The 16,221-nt window shown below is 38.5% G+C and overlaps 1 protein-coding gene across 4 annotated transcripts in view; it reads right to left on the bottom strand.

The window, feature by feature from the left end:
* dock10 (dedicator of cytokinesis 10) overlaps nucleotides 1–16,221 on the bottom strand; it is a 47,679-nt gene that overhangs the window by 12,817 nt on the left and 18,641 nt on the right. For all 4 annotated transcript variants that reach the window (XM_077565600.1, XM_077565597.1, XM_077565598.1 and 1 more), the window contains exons 16-38: nucleotides 16,132–16,211; nucleotides 15,267–15,454; nucleotides 14,075–14,140; nucleotides 13,910–14,002; nucleotides 13,706–13,829; nucleotides 13,512–13,633; nucleotides 13,287–13,370; nucleotides 12,988–13,080; nucleotides 12,703–12,821; nucleotides 10,878–10,947; nucleotides 10,019–10,132; nucleotides 8,839–8,910; nucleotides 8,616–8,762; nucleotides 6,574–6,657; nucleotides 6,393–6,489; nucleotides 6,217–6,249; nucleotides 5,921–6,099; nucleotides 3,741–3,857; nucleotides 3,548–3,665; nucleotides 3,341–3,462; nucleotides 2,175–2,289; nucleotides 1,873–1,939; nucleotides 995–1,042 (exon numbers count right to left, since the gene is read on the bottom strand). In XM_077565600.1, coding sequence (XP_077421726.1) covers nucleotides 995–1,042; nucleotides 1,873–1,939; nucleotides 2,175–2,289; nucleotides 3,341–3,462; nucleotides 3,548–3,665; nucleotides 3,741–3,857; nucleotides 5,921–6,099; nucleotides 6,217–6,249; nucleotides 6,393–6,489; nucleotides 6,574–6,657; nucleotides 8,616–8,762; nucleotides 8,839–8,910; nucleotides 10,019–10,132; nucleotides 10,878–10,947; nucleotides 12,703–12,821; nucleotides 12,988–13,080; nucleotides 13,287–13,370; nucleotides 13,512–13,633; nucleotides 13,706–13,829; nucleotides 13,910–14,002; nucleotides 14,075–14,140; nucleotides 15,267–15,454; nucleotides 16,132–16,211 — 2,352 coding nt within the window. The remainder of the gene's footprint in view (nucleotides 1–994; nucleotides 1,043–1,872; nucleotides 1,940–2,174; nucleotides 2,290–3,340; nucleotides 3,463–3,547; nucleotides 3,666–3,740; nucleotides 3,858–5,920; nucleotides 6,100–6,216; nucleotides 6,250–6,392; nucleotides 6,490–6,573; nucleotides 6,658–8,615; nucleotides 8,763–8,838; nucleotides 8,911–10,018; nucleotides 10,133–10,877; nucleotides 10,948–12,702; nucleotides 12,822–12,987; nucleotides 13,081–13,286; nucleotides 13,371–13,511; nucleotides 13,634–13,705; nucleotides 13,830–13,909; nucleotides 14,003–14,074; nucleotides 14,141–15,266; nucleotides 15,455–16,131; nucleotides 16,212–16,221) is intronic.

Here is a 16,221-nt window from a genome sequence, read left to right as displayed (position 1 = left end):
AGTCAAGCACGTAGAGCCTCTGTCGCTGAAATGCCCAAGTGCAAGTATATATGAATAGGGTGATTATTGCCAACGACCTTTCAAATATCCACTTTTTCTTTATTCTCACCCATTTTCCGACCATTACTATCTTTTCAAAGGCACAACCTCTGAGCCAACAGCGCAAGTGCACCAAATGTGGTCGCATGCATGTACAGTATTATATGCAAATGGTGACATGCTCACTTGATGCAACGGCAATCCATCAAAACAAAGTCACTCACAGGGCAAGCAGTTGCAACATGGCTAAAACATTATACTATGCCTGTACTATGCATGTGTAAAAAAACAAACAAACAGCAATTCAATCATTGGTCAAATTAATAACTGAATGGTTGACAGCTAGTTTGGCTGAAAACCCTGCCAGCGCAATTCATCCGAGGAAGCCTTCAATGAGCAATCAGCCGAGCGTCAAACGAGGGCAACAGCGAGGCAGACGCAGGGCGTGTATCCCCCTTGGCCCGCTATCACAGACGAATGTTAAGTAGCTCACAGCCTTCCCAGACAGGCTGCGCTACATCTGAGAGTGAGCTCGGCTTCCAGCTATCTTTACTCTTTTAATGCTCTCGCGCGCTATAAGCCGCGTGTTCCCTCAGCCCGCATGGTATCGCAGAGAGTGGGAGCTAATTTAATTAGCCGGGGTGGAACCAGAAGTTTGAGCAAGGGGCCGCCAGTGGCTCGGTTCCAGTCGTCGTCTTGTCGGGTAAACAACCCCCACTTTTTGCTTGCCGAATACAATCTCCAGCTGTGCAGACGCCCCTCCCCGTTTTTTGTCTCTCGTGTGCACACGCATACGCGGCGCACATTAGTTAGTGTTCCTGCTCCACCTGTGTTTGTAGTTTGTACGTGGGCCATGAATAATGCATGCTCCAGTCGTCATGTGTATTGTATGTTGACTTAATAAGGCGATGATGGCATATGTGCCGGGTTTGTTGCGATTAAAAAGGAGGCGTACCTGGCGATGTGGCGTTTGCCCATGAACCTGAAGTGCTGTAGACAGAGCCTAAATAAAGGAAATACACAACAACACAAACACTATTACAGTGTATTGCTTCAAAACTAAACACACAAGTTAATTTACAGCATTCCTCAGCAGGCTTTGAGGCCTCATTTACATTTTCACAATTATTCGGGCGGCGTGATTGTTATACATTATTAACATTTTTAATTCTTTCTTTCATATATTCACCATGTTGAAATGTTTTATAGATGTGAAGTAGGTAAAATAGTGTTGAACTCAGTATAATTTGACCTTAACCTAAGCTGGTACACATTGTTTGGTCTAGAAGTTCCTTCTCAGTGTTCTGTGCGAAAACACATTCTGTTCAAGAGAGGGAGCGCGCACTCCTACAACTATACTACATTAGGAGCTGTCGAGTTCAACTGGTTTGTGAGATTTTGTTATGGGAAGAAGTACGAGAGGTACCCTGAGAGTATATTTTGTCTAAAAAGAATGAACACAGGTGCAGTCTGTGTACGAAAATAATATTATGTAACATATTGTGTGAGAACCAATCTGTTCTACTCATTCTTAGTAGGAGGAGAAGGGGCGTTTTACTTCCAAAACTCGATACTATAAAATGCCCCTTTCCCAAGGGAGGGGGCACATGGGCACTCTGAAATTCCACCTCATACGTGATGTTCAGTATTGCTGTGACCGGAGAATTCTCTGAAATAAATCATCCTTGCGCAGGGACTCTGTTCATATCGTATCTCATCATTTGATTTATTGGAAACGCAAAAGTATGGATTTTTAAAAGTATACGCCTTCATGATCCAACTCTTGTTAAAATCCCCGAGTGTGCGCTATGATGTAGAAAGAGAAGCGCTTACTCTAAAATTTTAAAGAAGTCCAAAATCTCCTGGTGGATGGCCCGGTGCCAGTAGGAAACAAGTACATCTGAAAAAAAACAAAAAAAACAACACAAGGCAAATAAAACTGAAACATGGTTATGCTACTATAATCACACGTATATAAACAATAGTCAGGCTTTTAATGCAATACAAATACAAACACAAAGTATTTAAGACACATAAGACAAAAACAGAATTTTATTTTCACTGCGGCTCCAAAACTCTTTAGTCTTAGACTGAATTGTTTGATGAATACTCAGCACTTGGTCTTTCCTTCTTACCTTCAGATATGGTTTTCATGATGTGCAGGAAGCACATGAGGAGGCTGCGTGTCTCGGCCTGGTCCAGCTTGTCACAGCGAGACCCGTAGCCGATGAGCGACTGGGGCCGAGCGAACTGAAAAATTTTGGTTTGTTTTTTTTAATAAGGAAAAATAGCAGTCTGTAAGAGTGCACTTTAAAGGGGAAGTGAACCCCACAAAAAAGTCTTGACAATAATATGTTATATGTGACCTCACTAGTCTAAACATGACATTCAGATTCATTCATATTACATTTGTGGAATGTGAGTTATGAAGCAAAATCCAGCCATTTTTATCCATCTGAGGGGGCGGCCATTTTGCCACTTGCTGTCGACTGACGATGACATCAATGTTGCTCAGGGCTCAGGCAACGACCAATCACAGCTCACTTGTTTTCTGAAGCTGAGCTGTGATTGGTTGTTACCTGTATCATGGTGTCGAGATAAAAGGTGTAAATCAAGGAAGATATATATTTTTTTACACTGCAGCCTACATGGTGTACTGATTCAACACGATGTTAAATGTTGCGTTTGAAGTTTGCAGTGGTGCAGAAGCGCACTGCATCATCCTGATAAACGGGAGGGCACATTAACTCTTTGACTGCCAAAAACGTTAAATAACGTTTAGTAAAATCCTATGGAGGGGTGCCAAGGACGTTAAAAGACGTTTTTTTTTCCAAAACAGAGGTGAAACTAACCATTTTCTATTGTTGATTACTGAAAAACGGAATAAGGTAGAAACAAACTTTTTTTTTCTGATGAAAGATGAGAATCCAATCTTCATCTATCATTTGGTAGTATGTGTGTTTCCATAGTCCAAACACATCATTTTCTGTGGACCTTGAAAGATCAGTCAAAATGCTTAAATCGGCTGGCACCCACGGCATCCCTTTTCTGAAAACGTCTGGCAGTCAAAGAGTTAAGCAGGTTGGCTTTTTGCCATTAATGCTTCAATAAAACACACTCGACGCAATCTCATGCCAAAATGTCATGGCGCAGTGTGGACAAAAGTGGATATTGACAACAAAATTGCTGACCAGTTGACTGGTTAAATAACTATGTGCAGTTGAATGAGTTTTTTTAGTGTAATAAATCACACATCCAAACTGAACCTTTACTGAAAAGCCTCACAACAAGCAATTCTCACCTTCTCACATCCATCCATCTTCTCACTGTTCCTGTCACTGTTGCTGGGGTTGGAGTCCACACTGATCAGGGAGCCCCGAGAGTCGGCCTGGTTGCCCGTAGCAACCACCAAAGACGAGAAAGCTAGTGCAGGGAAGACGAGGGGGCGTCAGTGACCTCAATCACACTTTTTTTTTTTCTCCCAAGAAAATGTCGATGCACACACTACCTGTGATGGAGTTGAGCACCTCTTTAGAGAAGGAGGCATCCACAGAGTTGCCGTGGCGAGTAACAGGGAGCGTCCCTCCGGCCACGCCTCCGCCGACGCTGAGGTCGTCTCGAGAGCCCTGCGAGTCAGCAGGGGGCTGAATGTAAGTGAACCGGCTCACAGCTCGCTATTCGATTTTGCTAGTGCACTTTACCTGATCACTAGCGGTCAAGTAAATGGGGAAAAAGTCCCTGAGGAAGAAGCGAGGCATGTTGTCCAGAATCAGACCATACAGAGGCAGGTAAAGTGAAGCGATTCTTGCCTGCTTCTCCTGGAAAGAATGATAATAAGAACACAAACACATACTGTACAAAAATCTTAGCCCACCATTGCATCAGTTCAGATCATAAAAACTGGAATGCCATTTAAGTAGAGCGCAGACTTCCTTCAACTCTTTGACTGCCAGACGTTTTCAGAAAAGGGATGCCGTGGGTGCCAGCCGATTTTAAGCATTTTGACTGATCTTTCAAGGTCCATAGAAAATTATGTGTTTGGACTATGGAAACACACATACTACCAAATGAAAGATTGGACTCTCATCTTTCATCAGAAAAAAAAGTTTGTGTCTACCTTATTCCGTTTTTCAGTAATCAACAATAGAAAATGGTTAGTTTCACCTCTGTTTTGAAACAAACGTCTTTTAACGTCTTTGGCACTCCTCCATAGAATTTTACTAAACGTTATTTAACGTTTTTGGCAGTCAAAGAGTTAAAGGGATAATTGACTCATTGAGCCATTTTCAACAGTAAAAAGTTCATATTTTGTCAATAATTAATTTGATAACTTTTTTTATTATTTTTTAAATTTTTCACCTGTTTTGGGTTTGGTCAGCAAGCTGAGCCATTATTGGTTGTTACCTACTTTCTCAGCACATGTGATGTCATCTTCAGTTGACAGCAAGTGGGGAAAAAAAAGTTTTTATAGGTATTAAGTATACATGAAAAAGTTATCGAATTAATACTTTTTACAGCTGAAAAAGGCTCAATGAGTCACGTATTCCTTTAATAACTGTTGACTCGCATAGTAAAACAAACAAAACAACAACACCAATATCTAGATACTTATCAAAAAGGATGTAATGAACAATTGCACAATTCCTCCTCAAAGTTTTGTGTATTTGCTCATGAAAACCTGCTATGTCCTATTAGTCCATGTCATATTGACTACTGCAAAAAAAAAAAAAAAAAAAAAAGCTCATAAAACAAGCTAGTAGTGGCCTAAAGGTTTTTCACAGTACTGTCCAATTTGTTCCAAAATGATGATTGCTAATAGTTATATTTTTATGATTTTTGGAAGCCCATAATCAGAAACAGCGGAGCAATTGTCTACTCCACGGTACTACAATTTGCACCTGCAACAAATGTCCCATGTAATTGGATTTCAATTGATTAGAGTTCACATTTAGTCCAAATGATGAACCTTGCTCGGTAATTCACTGCTTTCAAGACAATTAACTGAGAAATTACATATTCAAGAACGATCGATGTAGCTTGATTTGATAGAGATAAAGTCAACCCCCCAAAAATTATTGACACTAGTTTAAATAATGGGTATTCTGGTTAATATTGTGTTAGTGGAATATGAGTTAAGCAGCAAAATCCAGCAGTTTTTTAAATCAATATCAGAAGGCAGCTGTGATTGGTTGTTGTCTGAGCCCTAAGCAACTGTGATGTCATCTTCAGTCGACAGCAAGTGGCAAAATGGCCGCCCCCTGAGATGGATTAAAAACGGCTGGATTTTGCTTCATAACTCATATTCCACAAATGTAATATTAATCAGATGGTCATATTTTGACTAGTGAGGTCACATATAACATATTATTGTCAAGAAATGTTTAAAGTTGACTTTAACTGTATTTATTGACATGATGCTAACTTTCAAGCAGACGGTGCATAGTCGATTCGAGCCACAGCAAGTCCTTACAAAATACACTTTAGAACTTTTAAGAGCTAAGTCAGAACACAAATCTATTTGGACATCGACAATGTGGACAAAAGTATTTGGACAGCAGGCCATTACCTTACTAACACATTACTGAAATGGAGATGCGAGTCTGGGAAGTGTGTGGGAGTGGCACGATCAGAATGGCAGTCATGTGGTCAAAAGTCACTAATGTTGCACCAGAGAGAAAGCCTGGCTCACAATTTCAGTTCTGGTTCTTCTCAAAACCATCAGACTTGATGGACCTTACTTTCTATATTGGGGTACAGACTAGTTGTCGATTAGAAAAAAAATTCTCACAAGGTTAGAAGCATAAATGTGTCCAAATGGTCTAGCCAAATACTTTTTACCGAGCAATGTATCTGCTCTGTAGACGAGACATGTTTTGTCTACCTTGGTGGCGTAGCGAGCATCCAGCGAGTGTTTGGCCATGAGAGTCTTGAGAGTGGCCAAAGCCAGGTGCCTGAGGTCCTGCTCGTCCTGCAAGGCCAGCCCCAGTTCTCGTAATAACAGGCCCGTCAGAAAGTGCTTCCTGCAGAACTCTCCGGTCAGGTTGTACTCTGGCACTGAGGCTGCAATATAGCACACGTTTGCTTTTTCATTAGGGATTCCATGATAAAAAATAAACTATGCTTCCCCTGATGTATTTTCTATGTTTTGGACACACAAACAAGAGTGCACATATTTACCATGAGTGCTTTGTGGCTCTGGGGATGCATGGTCTGACATGAACACAAACATGAACAAACCAGAAAGTGGTGACGGGGTATGAAAAAAAAAAAAAAAGACAACTTGTTACCATAACAGACAAATGGCAGTGAGGGCGTGATCGTTAACACGGATGGAAAATGGCGCCGTCTATTACCTGTGATGCGAGCGGAGGGCAGGGGGAGGCTGAGGGGGATGTAGTGCTCGTGGTTACACACCTCTCTCAGGAACTCAAACTTCAGTTCGCACAGCACCTGGAAAACGTCAAGATGACGTACATAGCACGAAGAGAACGTTGTTGTGGTTTTTCTTTCGCGATTCACTGTCAGGGTGTCTACCTTGCTGTCGGTCGCAGTGATCATGTTGATGTAGTTGCTGATTAATTTGAAGGTGAAACCTCGGTCCATCAGAGTGAAGCAACGCTGCGGGGACACAGCACCATGTAGTCACAAAGTGGAACACACACAAAATCTAATAAGAGTTAATATCAAAGCAGTATAGAAATGCTCATATTTCCAGCTCTACAGATCACGCAAGTGTATCTAATGTATCTGAACTTCTTATCATGGCCAGAGTTTGAATGGATGTTTCATTACACATTTTTATTTCGTCTTGACGTTTTTTTGAGCAATTATGCTACCTTTTTATTAGTGAAGAAAATTATTTTATTTAGTTTATTTTTACCGTTTTAGTATGAGTTTTAGCTTCTTTTTTTTTTTAACTCATTCACTGCCATTGACGGTTATAGACGTCAAATTATTAACTATTTCTATTAGTTTAACATGTTTTCCCACTTTTGTTGACAAGAGTATTAAAACCTAATTTTTTTTATTGTACATTTAGAACAGATATAAAATTTGTGATTAATCGTGAGTTAACTCGTGAAGTCATGCAATTAATTACTTTTAAAATAAAAATGTAATCGCCTGATGCTCCTAATTTTTAATCATCTTTTCTTTTCTTTAATCGCATCAGGCGATAAAAAATTCTTATTGTAATTAATCGTATGACTTCAATAATTATGCTACCTTTTTATTAGTGAAGAAAATGATTTCATTTAGTTTATTTTTACCGTTTTAGTATGAGTTTTAGCTTTTTTTCTTTTTAACTCATTCACTGCCATTGACGGTTATAGACGTCAAATATCCATTTGAACTATTTCTATTAGTTTAACATGTTTTCCCACTTTTGTTGACAAGAGTATTAAAACCAATTTTTTTTTATTGTACATTTAGAACAGATATAAAATTTGTGATTAATCGTGAGTTAACTCGTGAAGTCATGCAATTAATTACTTTTAAAAAAAATGTAATCGCCTGACGCTCCTAATTTTTAATCATCTTTTCTTTTCTTTAATCGCATCAGGCGATAAAAAATTCTTATTGTAATTAATCGTATGACTTCAATAATTATGCTATCTTTTTATTAGTGAAGAAAATTATTTTATTTAGTTTATTTTTACCGTTTTAGTATGAGTTTTAGCTTTTTTTCTTTTTAACTCATTCACTGCCATTGACGGTTATAGACGTCAAATATCCATTTGAACTATTTCTATTAGTTTAACATGTTTTCCCACTTTTGTTGACAAAAGTATTAAAACCTAACTTTTTTATTGTACATTTAGAACAGATATAAAATTTGTGATTAATCGTGAGTTAACTCGTGAAGTCATGCAATTAATTACTTAAAAAAAAATGTAATCGCCTGACGCTCCTAATTTTTAATTATCTTTTCTTTTCTTTAATCGCATCAGGCGATAAAAATTTCTTATTGTAATTAATCGTATGACTTCAATAGTTAACTCACGATTAATCATACATTTATTTCTATTCTAAATGTACAATAAAAACATTTATAGGTTTTCATACTCTTGTTAACAAGAGTGGAAAAATTGTTAAACTAATAGAAATAGTTCAATATATGTTCTATGCAGCTCCACTAGTCTAAATATGGTATTCTGGTTTATATTGCATTAGTGGAATACGAGTTAAGCAGCAAAATCCAGCAGTTTTTATCAATATCAGACGGCGGCCATTTTGCCACTTGCTATCGAGCGAAAATGACATCACATTTGCTCTGATCTCAGGTAGCAACCAATCACAGCTCATCTTCAGAAAACAGGTGAGCTGTGATTGATCGTTGCCTGAGCGCTGAGCAACTGTGATGTCATCTTCAGTCAACAGCAAGTGGCAAAATGGCCACCCCCTAAGATGAATAAATATGGCTGGATTTTGCTTAATCAGAATGCCATGTTTAGACTAGTGAGGTCACATTAAAGATATTATTGTCAAGAAATGTTAAAGGTTGACTTCCCCTTTAATGGAAATGCCTTTTCAACTTTACTCACTATAGAAAACGGATGAATCAAGTAAAATCCCACCTTGACAAAAGCTGCCACAGCTGAGTTGGCACTACGCGACTCCTCCGCCAGGTCTTTGTACTTCCAGAAAATGTGCTCTGACACCTTTTCCACTAGCGTCTCCACGCGGCTCTGGTAGGATGAGGGGAAACGCTGCGGCCTGGGGAGCTGGCGTGAAGAGACGGAATATCACTGAGCACTGAACGCTCGTCCGTCAGGGTGTCGCATCAGTTCGCCGGCTTACCTTTACTTTGTCTCCGTCAACCAAATTTTGGGCCATGGACTTTACAATGAGTTCAAAGAAGAACCAGGAGAACTGAAAAGAGATGTCATCATTATAGTCATTACACTTGTCTATAGCACCGGAACCTGACTTTTGGATTCAAGTTTGTGAAAACGCATTTAAAATGACAAAACACACAAATTTACAACTTATCCAATATAAAATTATTCACAGAACATACATTACTCAATATATGATGAAGAAAATGGGACTCTCAGAATCCGACATTTGTCTCCAATGCTTACAAAACACTACAGACACTTATGTTCATGCTTTATGGTTATGTACTCCGGTTATGTATTTCTGGACTAAAGTCTTAGAAAAACTTTCCGCTATTTTGGACTGTAGGATACCTTTATCTCCAAACTTGTGTTTGCTAGGTGACCTAACAACAACTGACTTACCACATAAACAATTTCAATCTACACTTGTCGCCCTTACTATCGCTAAAAAAACAATTCTTGTTAACTGGAAAAATAAACAAACTCTGAATATCGACCAATGGTCTAACCTCCTCATAAATCACATTTTAATGGAAAAAATATCTGCCTCAAATAAAAACCAAATATCAAAATTTATAGAAACATGGTCTACGTATATAGAATTTTTTAACCTAATTCCGGTTACTTAATTCTGTCTGTTAGCGAGAGCCACTACATCGTGATAACTTACATTGATGTTTCTGCATTTGGCAATTTATTATTATATTATATTATTAGTATGGGATTTTTTTTAATGGGCTTTAGGTGAACTGATGAATACACACACGCTCGCACGCACGCACGCACACACACACACATACACATACTCACCCACATACAAAAAAAAATATATATATATATATATATATATATATATATATATATATGTGTGTATGTATATATATATGTATATATATTTAAAAAAAAAAAAAAACGTATTAAATTTTTTTTAATTGATTTGTTTGTTTGTTTTTTTTTAAAAAAGGAGAGCAATGATGATGTCAAATCGAATGAACAATACTGAGCTCTCCTGAAAAAATAAAAAATAAAAAATAAAATAAAATAATAATAAAATAAAATAAAAAATTATAGTCTTTACATCTAATTTTATTTCGAACAATTGTGCAATTAAACACTTGATCAAGCTATGAAAGACTAACCTTCAAGACATTCTTAACTGCTGTTTGCTCGTTGCTCTGCAGGTCAAAGGTCATGCCTTTGGCCAACTCCTCATGCACGGTCCTGAAGCCGTGGGCCTCTGACTTGAACACATACTACAAAATGAAGACAGACACAAACGCGATTGGTGATAAAAATTAGGGACAGGACATTTCAGGCAGAAAAATCAAATGCATGCGAGCTCACTTAAGTCATTCAGGAAGGTGATTTGAGAACAGTATAGCATTCCCCCGTGAATAGCGGCTCACTCCATTCATGCTACAGTGAATTACAACCCTCTCCATCCTTTCTAGAGGACACACGCAGAGAAGCGAATGTCGTGCCAATGTGTTACCACGGCAACTACACTTCCATTTAGTGCCGCGAGCCCTCCCGCCATTCGTCTCTGCCACAAGCGCTTCCAAGTTCCGCAGCATTTTTACGACATTGCGGCTAACATGAAACAGCCCTTGTGGTTCCTCTTGCACGCCGCGCTAATTCTCTTTCTGATGTTTCTCCCCCACCAACTCAAAACAAACAGGCCTTGTGTTTGCCATTGAGACGGCTCAAAGTCCTACTCAATTAGCTTCTCTTCTTCCTCCTCCGCTTTCTCTGCATGCGCGTTTGCGTGCTTCTTTGGGCGCGTGGCCGCCGGCGCACTACTGCCAGCTCCTACACACAAATATCTACACGTGCAAACACATAAAGTCCCTTTTTCTGCGCGTGTTTTTTTCCCTTCTGCAAATCAAAATGTCTGTGAAGTCGCTCCGCTATCGTAATCATCAAGTGATCTCCACGTGTGAGGCACACCTGCTCCCAAGGATCATTAAATGCATCACCACAGGCGAGTGTGAAGCATACCTTAATATATGAGTGCAGATAGTGATCAAGGTTTTCCTCGTGGCACTTGGAAACAATGTGGACCAGCACTCTGGAAAAAAATATTGCCTCAACAGATGGTATTTTATATTGAACACAGACCAGCGATTCAATTGCAACATCATGATTTGAAGCAAAACTCAGTCAGCATACAGGGATGTGATTTGACCAAAGTGAAATTATCTGAAAATTTAGCCGGGGGTCTGGGGGCCGCTGGTACCCAGCTAGGTCCAGGGCAGTGCACTGGTGGGGGGACAAGGGGGGCGAAGCCCCCCGGAGCTCATGGGTTTTCCGTGTTTTTAAGTATTTTCAATGCACTCACATGACAAAGAAATAGACAAAACAACAGCATAAATTTTCAATGTATATTGAACTATCCCATATAAAATGGCAGTTTTAGTCAACTCAAAATCAGCCACATTCAAAAACATTGGACTGCCTTTGCTTTTAAAAACTATCACTGAGAATATCATCATATCTAACTAATGTGATTACTAAGTTAACACATAAATAATGTTGGAAGAGTTCAAATTTCATGAACAAATAATTGCATCATGACCAAATGAAAAGTAACTCATATTAGAGCATACCACAAATGTCTTTGTTATAGCAGAAGATGTTATCTGTCGGAGTCATGTGCATACACAATGAACTACTACTAAAAAAAAAAAAAAAATCAGATTTTAATAGAGATAATAATAGATAATAGAGATAAAAAAAGCGGAATTCCGCGAATTTGTGGAAAAATCCCATCCCTGAGCATATGGTGCACAAATAATTGCACTGATTCAATTCTGCCTAGCAACAAGGGGGGAAAAAAGAATCTGACCGATTTTGTCCATCTACATTGCGCATCTGCTAGATGACCATAATTTTTCATTCTCCATCTAAAGCTGGGTATACACATACCAATAATCAGGCCAAAATTTTCCTGATAATTCCTTGTCAAATAATTGTGGAAGATTAAATCCTGAATGATTTTCATAGATAGTGTGTGTCAAGATTATTATTTTTTTCTTCGATCTGTTCGGAAAACGGTCAGGACCAACAAGTGTAGATGTTACACCTATTCAACATTTACAATCACAAATCAATGTGTGTGTGTTCAACGCTAAGGATATCCAAATGTCACGATATGATATTACCACGACATGAATCTCAATACGATAATTGTCATGATATTGAGGGGAGGTTGGCGATATGAAAAAAAAAATCCTACAATAATGTATAAAAACGAACAATATTGTATTAAAAAAAGCTCAAACTAAAATAGCAGCAATGACAAAGAAAAAGGGTTAGCTAGTCATTTTATTGTCCTGTGCACCTTTTCACTCAGATGTCTATATGTATCGTGTGCATGTGTGATGTGCTGTATCAGTCACTCAAGTGCACCACACAAAATAAGAGCAATAAGCACAACTTTTTTTCCCCCTCATCAGTAAGATATTACAAATCGCGTCCAACCCACATACCAAAAAAAAAAAAAAAAATATATATATATATATATATATATATATATATATATATATATATATATATATATATATATATATGTGTGTATATGTATATATATGTATATATATTTAAAAAAAAAAAACATTTATTAAATTTTTTTAATTGATTTGTTTGTTTTGTTTTTTTAAAAAAAGGAGAGCAATGATGATGTCAAATCGAATGAACAATACTGAGCTCTAAAAAAGAAAGAAAAAAAAAAAAAAAAGATATTACAAATCGTGTGCATACTCCACTTAAGTCTGTCACCGACTGTAAATGCAGCCGTCAGAAAGCCCGCAGTGGCAATGTTTACCTGGTGGTGGCAGTAGTGACCTCATCATTGTCATTCTGAGTCAGGACCTTGAAGAGCTGGTTGAAAAGCACCGGCAGAAATCTGATGATCACTGGGATTCTCTCCATACTGAGGAGACCCTGGGAGAGGGTGGAAAACGTGGAGGAGGAGGAGGAGGAGGAGGCAGACAAGAACGAGGGAGGATAAATTAAATAAAGCTCATAAACCGCTCAGACGAGGAAAGGAAAATGAAGTTGGACACACTAATGATACACTGATTAGATGCAAAACAGTTTTTCCTCTAACCTTCAGGCAGTTGAGAAAGTTGGAGGTAGGAGGTAGCGAGAGGTCCAGCTCTCTTTTCTGGCACTGCTGGAAGAAGCGGTTCAGGTGGGGGTCCTGGCGCCAGCAGGAGAGGAATCCAGGAGAAATTGTTCCAAGTTAGAAGTTGGACTCATTCCATTTTAAGTATCTAGAACTTGCACTGTAAATTTCCAACTCAAAAGCATTATATAAAGAGAAGAGATGGTCAAAGTGGCTCAGTTTGGCTCAAAAAGACATTGGGCCAGTCATATGCCAGTGAGATACTAACATATTAGGCCTACCTGAGTGTACACAGTTGACACCACATTAGTTGACACTTTGAAGATGGCCTTGGCACCATCGACCCATTTTACATCAGCTCCATTCTGTCAAGAAAGAAAACAGAGAAGACATAAGGGGATCACTTAAGTTCAAAGTTTTCCAATAATAAGTGCATGGATACGGATTGGTGACATTGTACATCTCTGAGAGTCAATATTCAAATGTCCAATAATCTTCCCACAGACCTTGGCATTGTTGGCTTCTTTGATGGCCAGGTAACCAGGAGGCAGGTTGCTGGAGACAGAGATGTTGAACTCCTGAGATGACAGACGGCCTTCTTTCAGGAGAGGCAGCCAAGAGTAACCCACTAAAAAAGGATGCATTATAGTAAAAATAACAACACTGTGACTTCGATGCGCTACATGCTAATGAAGCTCACCGGGGGTCTCCAGTGCTTCTTTCCTCTTAGCGTTCGTCTTAGCATTGATGTCACATGTGACATGGTAAAATGAGAAAAGCAAATGGTGCTTTTCATGAAGTTGGGTAGGGAGCTCCATCTTCACCTGCGTTGGCATTAAAAAAAAAAAAAAAATGTTATGTGTTCATGCTGAAAGTGTGATCAATTTCCATGCAATGAGCTCACCTCATCATAGAAATCCGGGTTTTGAGAGTGATGCAAGACAGTGGAACAGGCTGCTGAGGTGAACAACGAACCCCCCGGCTTGCCATAAATGCACTGGACACAAATAAAACAGTGTTCAGTTCACTTTTTTAAAAAAAAGTGTAATTATTTGGGAGACCGTGTTACCTTTAAAGGTTTGGCAGGTTCTTCATCTGAGTTGCGGAATTCCACATAGACGGTAAGATTACGAGCCTGGGTACAAAAAGAGCACTGTAACGTTCATCATGGGCTAATAAACTGCTTGGAAGAAGACAAGTCACCACCTGGATAGAACTAAACTAAATAGGTGAGAGGCTTCCAGTGCATAATGCAGATGTTCAAATGTTTCAGCTGGCAACATATTGTTTGAACAAAGGCGATTAAATTGCTTGACTTCAATAGTTAACGATTAATCGCAAATTTTTATCTGTTCTAAACGTTCACAAAAAAAGTGGAAAAAATGTTAAACTAATAGAAGTATGGCTGCATCTTTAAGTCATTGATACAGTAATTTCATAATAATTCATAAAATTGAGTTAAAATTAAAAAGATGTACTGTACTGTAAAAAAAAGAGTGTGATATTGATTTGTGTTGAGGTAATTTTCTGCCACTAGATGGCATAATTGCATTTGTAAAACATTGGTGACAGCTCAGTGCATTTTTCTTTCCATATTAAGAGCTATCTAATCTTTAACATTAAGTAACTTGTGAAATTCTGCACATTTTAAAAATTGTAAAATACAACTTGACCTCAGTCTCCACAAATATATGCATTATTATTAAATGTATCACAGCTAAATTTTGACGGGGACGTGTCTACTGCGTTGTGACTGGAATTCCCCCAGTACAGGCTTTCAAAATAAAGGGCGGTCATTAATTGCGTGTTAAAAAAAAAAGTTCCGTTAAGCACTAATTTTGACACCCCTAGTTTGAAGCAAACTGACAGTCAGAAACTTCTCTTTTCTAAAAACAGTGTTTTTCAAAATGTGGTCTGCGGCCCACTGGTGTTCCCCAAAAAACAGAGAAGTGGTCCGCAAGTAACTTTGTGGGTGTATTTTATGACATTGCATAACAGTGACAAAATAGTAATCGATAACTCGACTACTATATGATTATTCAAATCATTTATAAAAAATTTTGCTAATCGATTCATAATTTTTGTAGTCATAAAAAATCACCTATGAGAAACATATCAGGTCATGAAATCTTGAATGATTGTCATTGTTAATCATTTAATCAGTAAAACTCACAGTTTCCACATTTCCCTTGTCACTAACGTGAAGGGAACTCCAAGGATTGAGACCAGACAAATTGTTAGCGTGATGACAACTGCTTTACCTTGGCGAAGCTTTTCTGGCTGTCATATTTGAGATGCTTGGGGTAAACGTAGATGTGGTTCCTGTAGACGCGGTATGGCTGAGTGAACTTGGTAGTGTCCTGGATGAACTCCTCCACCTCTACCGTGGGCTGCTGTTTGCAGAGATCCTCAAAAGGCTTGACGGGGACGTGGGAGGATGTCACGCAGTCTAGAAGCACAAATACGACACACAGGGATGTGATTTGACCAAAGTGAAATTATCTGAAAATTTAGCCGGGGGTCTGGGGGCCGCTGGCACCCAGCTAGGCTAGCTAGCGAAGCCCCCCGGAGCTCATGGGTTTTCCGTGTTTTTAAGTACTTTCAATGCACTCACATGACAAAGAAATAGACAAAACAACAGCATAAATTTTCAATGTATATTGAACTATCCCATATAAAATGGCAGTTTTAGTCAACTCAAAATCAGTCACATTCAAAAACATTGGACTGCCTTTGCTTTTAAAAACTATCACTGAGAATATCATCATATCTAACTAAAGTGATTACTAAGTTAACACATAAATAATGTTGAAGAGTTCAAATTTCATGAACAAATAATTGTATCATGACCAAATGAAAAGTAACTCATATTAGAGCATACCACAAATGTCTTTGTTATAGCAGAAGATGTTATCTGTCGGAGTCATGTGCATACACAATGAACTACAAAAAATAAATAAATAAATAATAAAAAAATAAAAATAAAAAAATCGGCATTTTTTTTTTGGGGGGGGGGGGATAAAAAAAGCGGAATTCCGCGAATTAGCGGAAAAATCACATCCCTGGACACATGAAGTATGGGTGCTACAAAAAGAGAGGAAAATGATCTTAAGTAATCAAGCATACTTGGAAGCTCCAGGGGAACATAGTCCACTGTGATGTCCAGAGTCCCTGGAATGGTCTGCAGCTTGCTGGTCTTCTCAGCCCTGATTAGAT

Source organism: Vanacampus margaritifer, chromosome 5 (assembly GCF_051991255.1).
Source record: "Vanacampus margaritifer isolate UIUO_Vmar chromosome 5, RoL_Vmar_1.0, whole genome shotgun sequence".
Lineage (NCBI taxonomy): Eukaryota > Metazoa > Chordata > Actinopteri > Syngnathiformes > Syngnathidae > Vanacampus > Vanacampus margaritifer.
The sequence above is the reverse complement of the archived record's forward strand: the minus strand, read 5'-3'. Positions and strand labels throughout refer to the sequence as shown.